General features: G+C 37.8%; 1 protein-coding gene across 1 annotated transcript; it reads right to left on the reverse strand.

Moving 5' to 3' along the window:
- On the reverse strand, positions 1-10,995 carry LOC307123720 (uncharacterized protein). Its single transcript, XM_079812384.1, has 4 exons — positions 10,648-10,995; positions 10,153-10,304; positions 9,720-9,831; positions 1-2,773 (listed from the first exon to the last, which is right to left on the reverse strand). Exons 1-4 carry the CDS (start codon positions 10,916-10,918, stop codon positions 651-653), a joined length of 2,658 nt encoding a protein of 885 aa, XP_079668510.1. The 5' UTR covers positions 10,919-10,995; the 3' UTR covers positions 1-650.
- Positions 10,996-11,568: the final 573 nt, after the last annotated feature.

Raw genomic sequence — 11,568 nt, forward strand, 5'->3', positions numbered from 1 at the left:
CAGTGTATGTATAGTTTTATTTAATGCCGTATCAGCATCTGTGGCTATCTTCATGGCAAAAACTCAATTACAAAAATACAAGAGTTAAATATAAAAATAAAAACCAAGCAAACAGAAAAAATACAAGATTCTTCTATTTCTTCAAGGTTCTATTAAACAACATTCTTGGCAGTAAACAAGTTTCATATTGAGAAATTAAAAGAAAGATATTCACATTTTACTTCACATTTAAAAACAAATTACAATAAAAGCACTGTACATAATGTATGCAGAAATGCAGCTAAAATATAAAAATATCAACTTTTATTTCCTTTTTTTCATTTAAAAATGGTTTGAGGAGCACGAGTTTGAGGTGTTGACTTGGCCTCCAAATTCCATAAATTAATTTGCAATCAGGCCTAATACAATTATATTTTCTGTAACAGAATATTTATATATTCTCGGTCCATTGTCCTTCAGAGTTTCGCTCCAACCGAGATCAGACTCACCTACCTGTGATTTTCTAGTGATCCTGGATAGACATTGATTAGCTTGCTCAGGTGTGTTTGATTAGGGTTGGAGCTAAACTCTGCAGGACAGTGGCACTCCAGGAATGAGTTTGAGGAACCCTGATCTACAGTATCAACTGCTTTGTAAACAATCCAATTACTTCATGTAACATGTTGTGTGTTGACATGTTTCTTGAGATGAGCTGACTGAGTGAAACGTTTCCCACATTCTTTGCACTCAAACGGCCTTTCCCCAGTGTGGATGAGCTTGTGTCTTTTAAAATTACCTAGATCCACGAATCCTTTTTCACAGTAGGGGCAAGTGTAGCGTTTCTCTCCTCTATGCCCCTGCATATGCATATTCAGAGCAACCCTATGTTTAAACTTCTTCCCACAAAGCGTGCACGAGAACGGCTTCTCTCCGGTGTGCATACGCATATGGGTAGCCCGGTCTGCCTTGGCCAAAAACCTCTTTCCACAAACTTTACAAGGAAAAGGCCTTTCTCCAGAGTGAATTAGCTGGTGTTTGGTAAGGGTAAAGTGGTACACAAAACTCTTCCCACATTCTTCACACTGATAGCGTTTCTCCTCTGCATGAACCTTCACGTGCCGGTTAAGGCCTCGTGCACTAGGGAACGCCTTTCCACACTGGGAGCAGGTATAAGGTCTCTCTCCTGTATGAAGTCTCATGTGGTTCTCCAAGGCAGACGCGTTGCTGAGGACCCTTCCACACTCGGGACACTCAGTATTTCCACGCAATGTTTTACTCGAAGATTTCAGTAAGGCTTGACTTTCGTTATTGGAGCCAGTTTCACTGATCAAGTTGCTCTGCACCAGATCCGACCTCTTACCAAAGACCATGACTGTGCTGTCCACACCTTGTCTGGATTTGGAGAAAATCTTTCTCTGTTTTCTCAGTCTAGACTGGAGTGTGGGAGTGTCTTCATCATCTTCCGAGAGGTCTTTATCATTTCTATCTGTGGTTTCTGCACTGAAACATGGGGACAGCGGTACGTCTCCTTCAAAGTCGTCAACTGGAGACACAGAGGTCTCTGAAGATAGAACTGGCACTCGACTTAAAACAATGTTAGCCGAAGTGGCAGCTTGTTGCTCCTTAAGTGTTAGCAGAGGCGCAAGCTGCCCAGAGGGTTGAAAATGGTGCATGGGTACCTGCTCCGGGGCCTCTTGTGGCGTCATCACAATGGACGAGTGCAAATGCAAAGTATCAAGAGATTCAAGCAAACCTGCCGTATTATCGGGTGGAGGAAACATCTGGTCTGAAGAACAGAACTGATTGGATTGTGTTGGATACTGGGAATGTGTAAGAGGACGTTGAGGTGGGTTTAGGGAGACAGATCCCTGAATTGCGTTAACTGGAAGGTGAGGAGAAGTAAATGGACCGTGTGTTGGAAGATAAGAAGGTGGTGTCGATTGAGTCGGATTGTGTGGGAGCACCAAAGGGAACTGGAATGATGGTCTTGAAGTCGCAGAATGTGCTGGTATTACCTGTGGTGATGCAAAAACTTGGGCTTGTGGTGGATCAAGACTGGCTGAGAGAATCCGATCCTGGACTGCTGAAGGTGTATTTGGTGTGACGGAAACATGGCCTGATGGCATGGCAGCATTTACTTGTGGGGGCATCTCTTGGTTCAGTGTTTTGATGGTTTGTGGTGGAAAGAATGGTGATTGTATGAGTTGAGATTGGGTTAAAGGCTCAGTGGCTTTGTTTAGCACGGCAATGGTTGAAATACTTTTCTCTGTATTTGTAACCAATCCCTGAGGCCACTGTTTGGAGGAATAAGGTTCTGTTACTAAGACTTGGCTTGGAGGAACAGCGGAAAGGAAGGTGTTTTGAAGTGGATGACAGATATTTGACCCCTGTTTCTGAGGGACTACTGTCTGGTTTGATGTTTGAGGATTTGGGTTTGGTCGTCTGTGAATTGATGATGCTGTTGACTTGGCTTGAGGAATTGATGGAGCACCAGACAACTCGATCATTGGCACAGACAAGTTAACAGTAGGAGCAGGAGTCTGAGTTGAACTGCCAAGTTCTGAAGTAGTGGATGTCTGTGCTGGTGCACTGGCCTTTTGTCTTTTGTTGGGGGAAGACAAGTTTTCCGATGTTCTTTCAGATGTATCTCGGATGGGTTGTATAGTCTGATTTGGTTTGTGACCACAGGAATCCACTCTGCGACTACAGGAGGAAGGAATCACTGATGGTGGAGACTTTCCTCTAATGCTGCTATGGTGCCTGGTTATAGTTTGAAATGATGGTGGGATCACAACTGTGAATATAGAGGTGAAGATACAAATTATATAACAAGTCGTGCATTTTGGCTATTTGAACTGCTTGAATTGTCAACAGATCAGTGCTTGGAGGGATTTCATCAATATTTTTGTTATTGTTAGTCATTTGACATTGGCCATTACGCCAGGCTTCAGTGTCACGTGATCCTTCAGAAATCATTCTTATATGCTGATTTATTATCAATGTTGGAAACAGTTGTGCCGCTTAAAGGTCCCATGGCATGAAATTTTCATTTTATGAGGTTTTTCAACATTAATATGAGTTCCCCTAGCCTGAATATTGTCCCCAAGTGGATAGAAATGTTGATCGGTGTAAACCCGAGTTCTGGCTGTCTTTCTCTGCCTTTGCGAAAATGACAGGCCAGACGAGCCAATCCTGAAGTCTCCTGGTTTGACGTCCAAGCAGGAACGATTACCTCCCTTTCCTCCGCCCAGAGAATCTGGCACGCCCATGCAAACGCTCATGGCTTGTGAACTAGTGAATGCTGACAGTTTCGCAGTGTTTGGATGTACAAATGAAAACAGAAGTCTTTTTTCAGTTCCTTCTGATCTGTGATCAGTGATTTCTAATGTGTAGCTAATTATTTATTATTCGTGCACACGCAGCGGCTTCTCTCTCTACCGGTGTTTTCGATCTTGTGAGTCAGTGTTTTTGTACGTCCTCGTCGCGTCTATCTGTTCTAAAATGTGCATACAGTCATGAGTTTCTGCTCAACATCAGCAGAGTCAGATCTTTAGAGATAAACCTCACACACGCCGAGACTCGGGCTGCACTGGCCGCTCGGCCTTCAACATCCCCGACCCCCAGTACTGCATCTGGCCCACAGCGGAGGCACCAAACGCGGCGCGAGATTAAGCAGAAGGGGGGTAAGCGTATCCGGGCTAGGCTAGCCAGCTATCCCCACAATAAACTGGATTACATTCGATTACTGCTGTTGTGTCTTTGTTTGCGCTGTGTACTCAATGCGCGTCACTGACGCTTTTCATATGATAGGAACATATCTAAAAATAATGCTATTATCAACACTTACTCGTAACTCGTTCATCTCGCTGTAATGGTACTTTGCATGTGTTACAAAGTTGGTAATAATGATGAAGACGGACTCGGTGTGACTGGGACTCGTGTTTATTCAGAACTCTCAGATACAATAAACTCACGCTGACTGACAGCGCTCTCATAACTCAGTAGTTACTATAAATAACTTTGTTAGCAATCGCTGAGCTCTGTCTCTGGTACATTAGTGATGTCCGGTTCGCGAACGATCTTTCTTTTGAACCGGTTCTTTTTAGTGAACCGAATCAGTTCACCAAATCGGACTGAATCGTTCTAAACGGTTCGCGTCTCCAGTCAGCGCTGATCCATAATTTACTAAAGTTACTAACTTTCTGACATGAGTGACAGTCCCTCCGACTAGAAATAAACGAATAACCTGAAGTATATTCTAGTAACTACAACAGTTCACTGAACTGAGATGTGCTGAGAACTGATGTGAAGTGAACTCTCTCTGGCAGCAGCTCGTGCCTGCTCGTGCCTCGTAGACCTCGTTAAACCACGCCCCCTCCGCTCATATCAAATGCAAAGATGTCAGCCAATCACAACAGTGGGCGTTTTTACTGAAGTCTCACTGCAGACACGCCTCTTGAAACAGGGCATTCAGCCACAGGGCAAACATTAGTATTGAAAAAATGCCTTTATTTCTAAATTATGACATTTTATGATGTACAAATCATACTAACAATATAAGTACACCTCAGGAAACATTATAAAATAATAGAAAAATGCCATGCCATGGGACCTTTAAGACTTTTTATAACCTATGATACTTTTTTCAGGATTCTTTGAAAATTTTTTTTAGTAACACTTAAATTTAAGGTGTCATTGTTACAGTGTAATTATATATTTAAGTACTGAGTAATATTAATTTCTACTATATTAGCATCTACTATAGGGTTAGGGTAGGATTAGGGTTTGGTTGAGGGCAGGCTTGTGCAAAATTCAGAATTTCAGATTTGGCCTCCATTCAATTCATGAATTGGAATTGGAATTGGAATTGGAATTTGAATTGAATTGACTCCGCCTCCCAACAAGAAGTTGAATTTGAATTGAAATGACAAGAAGTGAAATTCAATTCATGGCAATTAAAATAAATTCCACACACGTCACACAACAGAAAGAATGTGTAGAATCTCACATACATTCAGTGTTAGGAAGGTTACTTTGGAAATGTAATAGCTTACTGTTATAAGTTACCCAAATGTGGTTTGGCTTACTTTATCATTGCAAAGCAATTTTTCTTTTAATTTGATTAGTAACTAATTGAATTACACATTTTACCTCAGTAATACATAGAGTTGGGGTACTCGGACTTGTCACGCACTCGGGTGAATTTGTACTCGGACTTGACACGGACTTGGACATTTTGGACTCGGAAAATATCCTGAGTGCAGTCAAGTCCGCATCATGTGTAACAACAAAACCGGCATAAAACTAAGATAAGAAATTAATGAACGTCTCCCCGCCTGTGATTTTACTGCACCACACCGGCAGGCAGCAGTAGCATCATCTTATGCTTGCAGACAATACACACATCACACGGATCGCAATGCGTGGCTAGGACAATGTCTTCAAAGTCAGCAATAATTTGTTTTGCTTTTGAAAATCATAAAGAATTTATTTGCAAGAAATCCAATAAAAAAAGAAGCACTCTGCAGATTGCAAATCAACTGATTGTGTCTGGCACGACTTTCTACCGACATGTACAAAGAAAACCAAGAGAAATGTAAGTTGCTTAATATAACTTTTAATACCAACTTAAAGGTGAACTATGTAGGATTTTTGCAGTAAAATATCCAGAAACCACTAGGCCAGTGTTATATATTTTGTTCAGTTGAGAACCGGGACGTGTGAGCTATGCGTTTGAGGGAGTCGCCTGTCGATTGCGTCATGTCTGCGTCACCCTCGGTCTCCGGTTTTATTCAGTGAAACGCTTTACTCTCACTGCAGTGTGAACAAGTGTCATAGCAGCCGCCAAGCGAATGTCATAACTTCCTTTTCAACACACTCAGATATATCTAATACGATAAACAGAGTTGTGTTACCTCATACTCATGACTGGAAAAGAGGAAGTGGCGCCGGCAACCGTGTCATAATAAAAGTCCCGCCGGCGACTTTGCCATAATAACAGTCCCGCTCTTCAATCGCTTATTATTCTTATATCGGATTCTTGTGTGCATACTATGGATGTCACAATTCTTAATATAATATTGAACCGTTTGGTATTCACGGTTGGGAATTGCGTTTTTTTTTTATTTTTTGCATTTAATTAATAATTTTTTCTTTTTCTCCGTTTTAAATATTTCTCTCAGTTTATTTTGGCTCTGTTTGAGTGTGCCTGTGAGTCTACGCGCTGATATAAGCAAATATCCAATCATATGCACTAAAGTTAGGGGGTGTTTAGCCACGCTTGCAATGCTGGTGTCAGAGAGTTATACTCACGGAACACTATAGTTATTCACAATCACGAAAGTTCATTATTTGCATGCGTTTTAAAGCCTTGCTGGTTAAACGTTTCATTCGCGTGCTCATGCACTGTTTTAACATGCGCTGAGCGCGCGCACTAAAAGCCTGTCAAACACACGTGATTACTGGACTAAGTAGTCTTACTGCACTAATACGGTCAAATACACACAAGGTTAACATAGACACAGTCAGTTATGTCTAAAGTGAAAGTAAAACCGGCGTGTCTGTATATTAGATGTGTAGAGGTCTTAAATTGACAGCAGCGCAGCCTATAGTGAACACGCTGCCGCTTGTCCTTAAAGGGACAGTTCACCTCTAAAATTATGTCATTATTTACTCACTCTAATTTTGTTCCAAACCTGTATTCATTTCTTCTGTTGAACACAAACAGTTGAATGGTAGCCATTGACATCCATATTATTATTTCCTACAATGGGACCAACTGGTTGGTTTCCGACATTCTCCAAAATATTTTTTATGTCCAACAGAAGAAAGAACTTTATTCAGGTGTAAAACAACTTGAGCGCGAGTAATCGATGACAGAATTTTCATTTTTGAGTGAACTATCCCTTTAATGTAAATAAAACAACAAAAGACAAAGAGAAAATCACTCACTCACTCACTCCTGACTAACTTTAGTAAATTTAATAAGAATCACTGTACATGTAATACAGGGAAGTTTGTTTTATTTTACATTTAATTGTTTTATTCAATTTCTATAGTATTTATTCTTACTTGAATAATCCTACTTGAGAAAATATATCATTATCGTGAAATAAGATTTTAGTATCGCCCACCCCTAAACATTAGCATTTGGTGATACCAGAGGCATTAAATAATTGAAATACAATAAAACAGGTTAATTTGTGTTTTTCTTGCACTTGTAATAATAAAAGTTCTACATATATCTATGTCCATTCTATTGTTTGAAACCATTTTGATTGGAAACTTTGATCTGTTGACAAAATAAAAATGTTAAATGGCAATGGCTAGATGTAATAGTGGTAATTTTTGTTAAATTTTATATTGCCATTGGTTTAATGGGTTGAAAGGTTAAAATATTAATAGAAGATCAAAATTTATAATAGCAATTTCTAATCTTTTTTCAATTTAATTACACTCTGGACTCGGGCGGACTCGACACGGACTCGGTCGATAAGAACTCGGACTTGAGTCAAACTCGGCCCCTTTTGGACTCGGACTTGGATTGTTTAAGACTTGGACTTGACTCGAACTCGACAAAGGTGGACTCGGACCCAACACTAGTAATACAACTAAATACAATTACATTAATTTTGTCATTTTGTCATTCATTCCAATGCAAAACTCACTGAGCAACACTGTTGCACCTAATTCTCAATAGCTCCTCGAATGTTCCATCATGTTCCACAAAATTACAATTACAATAAATCAAACTTAATTCTTTGTTCTTTGACTAGAGCTTTTAACATTCATTGCTGGGGGAAAACATTTCCTGTTAATGTAATCTGTACAAGTAGTTCAAACTAATATCATTTATAGAATATCTAATGCAATCATATCTGACATATACTATAAAGCTTCATTGTTAAACACTTCCCTTAAAATATGTATTTGAATTTCTTAGAATTTTTATTGAATTTCAATTCTGCTTCCTTTAATTCAAATTCGAATTGTAATTCTAGATCCTGTTTTTGACATCAATTCAAATTCAATTCAAATTCAAGAATTGAATTGGAATTCAGGAGTCATTCTCAATTCAATTCTGAACTGTGCACAAGCCTGGTTGAGGGTTAGTAGCATGTAATTATGCATAGTTTACAGTTATTACTATAGTAAGAACATGTAACATATGTAACAAGGACACAGTAAAATTAAGTGTTACAACGTTTTTTTTTTTTTTTTTTTTTATAAAAAGAACAGCATTTATTTAAAATAGAATCCTTTTATAACAATATACACTACCATTCAAAAGTATGAGGTCAGTTTTTTTCTTTCTTTTTTTGAAAGAAATGTATACTTTTATTCAGCAAAGATGTTGTTAAATTGATAAAAAATGTATAGTAAAAATGTATATTGCTAAAATATTGCAAATAACTTTTTATTCATCAAAGAATCCTGAAAAAAACTATCACAGGCTCCAAAAATATATTAAGAAGCACAACTGTTTCTAACATTGATAATAACTGAGTATTAAATAAGCATATTAGAATGATTTCTGAAGGATTGTGTGGCACTGAAGAAGACGAGTAAAGGCTGATGAAAATTCAGCTTTGTATCACATAAATAAATTATATTTTAAAGTAGGCTATATTAAAATAGAAAACCATAATTTTACATTGTAATAATCAGTGTTGGGGAGTAACTATGTAACAGAGTTACGTAATTTAATTGCAACATAAATGTAACTGTAATTTGTTACAGTTACTGAGTTTTTTTTTATATTACAGCAATCAAATTACAGTTACTTATGAAAATCTGAATATTTTCTGTAAAAAGCTAGGAAATGTTGAATAATATGAATTTGTTGTTTTGCCTGTTTTTGGTGTGCACGATGTCTCCTGCCATTTAAAGTCTGTTATGTAAAGCGAAGCTATTCTGATGCTTTTGATTGGCTCTCGTTTCATTTTTTAGCACCAAGTCTGTCAATTACATCAATCCACATTGCTACAACCTGTCTGAGAGTTTCCATATGGCAAGCGATAAAAATAATAATTTAGTCCAGGAATTAGAAAAGGGAGGAAACTTGTCACTTGTTTTCACTTGCAAAATAGAGCTATTTAACTACTAACACAGCGATTGGTCATTGAGTCTAAACAATATTTTAGGTGGACTATAACAATGTTATGCATGTTATGACAGCTACACTGGTGGTGTCTGTTTGGGTTGCCAGTGAGTATGAAACTAGAATCTATTCTTGCTTCTGATAGTGAGAAACCAATAGGCCTTAAAAAGGTTTTCCCTTCGCACACACATAGTGGTAAAAATAATAGCATGCAGATTTTTACTATTTTTTATATCAGTAAGATTAGAATAACAACATGTTTTTTTACTACAGTATAATGATCTAGAATTGTGTTTTCTCTTATATAATTAAATATAACTATCTCTGTTTTTTAGGTTAATTGTTTGAAAATTATTTACATTTGTTAGAAATAATGTTATATATAATTATATTGAAATGGAACATTTAAAAAAAATATTTTCATTTTTAAAAATGGGTGTAATTATGTGTATTATGTTTTATTCTGCTGCTAAATAAGTTCATGTATACTAGACCAAGCACTTGAGTCTGTGTGCGTAATTGCATAAAGTATTTTTTTGCACTAATAATGCATAATTGTTTTGTCAAAATATGAAAGAACTGCATAACATATGAGAACATTTTCTCCTTGTTCAGTCAAATTTGTGAATGACTCTTATACCCCTTTCCACTGTGTCCTTATTTGGCTCTCTGCGCACCAGTATTGGCTCAGCACCTTCTTGCTTCAGTAGAAAGTATCCTGGGGCGTAGTTGTTGCATTCAGCCTCTTGAGGCTGAAGACACAGAACATAAAATCATAATATATAAAAGGGCCATCATTAAAAGATTATCCACTTCATGAAGATCAAATATGAACATAAGATTTAATCAGGCGCTGCCTGGTTTAGAAATGAAACTAAACCCTAACTGGCAAAAATCCTCACATAAAATTTTAATATTTATTCAAACTTACAGAGAGGTGGAGAAGTATGACCTAAGTCTGTGTGAACTTCATTTGATATGCAAAACAGAAAAGGGGGAGGAAGGAAGGAGGGACAAGAGAACCAGAATGAGTAAACATTTATTCTTCCGTCGTTTGGCCTATCATTTCTTACCTCTTGTTTGATGAGAAGCAATGCAAGCTGTCTGCTCCCATCCTCACTGGCACAAAGATCTGTGAGTTTATCACTCGTAATGTCTCCCACACTAAGACGCTGTCCTGTAAACTGAAGAGGGCTGCATCCCTGGTCAACCAAACAGGGTTTTTCTGACAAAATGAAAATTTTAAAAAGCAAAAAAGTCAACTTTTTGGAAACTGTGGCTAACCCTGTTGAAGAAAACCCAGTAGAAAAGCGCACAAAACCCATTCTAAAACCATCTTAGTCTAGCTTTTTTCTTCTAGATTTTTTTTTTAGCAGGGCATACATTAAAAATTATTATGAGAATGATTATATAAGATAATTCCATAGAGAGTTAAAAAGTAAGAAATTCTGGCTTTAATCACCATCTGACTTCGTCTAAGCCGTTAAAAGTCGTTATAATTTTCCAGGAAGTGTTTATTGAACGCCATAACCAAGACACACAAACACCGTTACAAGAAAAAGACCTACCACACTGCACGCCAACATCACGATGTTCAGGGACACTGGCACTCCTCTGACTCCCAGATTCAGTGAATCCCTTTGTGTCTTGGCTGGATGAATCACCTGTCCTTGTGTTGACATGCTCTTTTCTCAGCTGCACCAATTCCGCTTTCAAGCGCTGTAAAGTGCCCTCATAAAGTTTTGTCGCTTCCCTGACAGCGCTCTGTAATATTGTTTCCATTATGTTTGTGAACTGGGTCTGAAACCCATCATAATCTTCAGGGCTCGCATCCGGCATGGCGCGATTCGGCTTACTTTATATTATGGAGCAGACGTTATACGGTCCCTTTGACAGAGTCAACGAGGATTAGCTACACGTCCAGGAGAGGGCGGTATAGCTACTTCCGCACTGGATGTTTAAAAACTTTTATTTATAGACTGCAGAAAAGGTTTGCGGTTTGCTTTGACACATTCACTCTGAAGCACTTAACACTGTATGTAGTATCTTTTAAAAAAAGAAGAGAAACAAAACTGATTGATATGCATTATTTATGAATTTTCCCAAAGTCCGTTATCATCTTAAGTGTTTAAGTCTAATCAATCAATAAAAATGCATTAGCCTTTATAACTAATGCCTACTTTATACACAATGTGGGTACGAAATGGGCTGAAAAATGGGCTCCATACAGGTGCTGGTCATATAATAAGAATATCATCAAAAAGTTGATTTATTTCCTTTCAAAATGTGAAATTGTATATTATATTCATTCATTACACACAGACTGATATATTTCAAATGTTTATTTATTTTCATTTTGATGATTATAACTGACAACTAAGGAAAATCCCAAATTCAGTATCTCAGAAAATTAGAATAGCCTATTACTTAAGACCAATACAAAGAAAGGATTTTTAGAAATCTTGGCCAACTGAAAAGTATGAACATGA

Source organism: Gobio gobio, assembly GCF_949357685.1.
Source record: "Gobio gobio genome assembly, chromosome: 3".
Lineage (NCBI taxonomy): Eukaryota > Metazoa > Chordata > Actinopteri > Cypriniformes > Gobionidae > Gobio > Gobio gobio.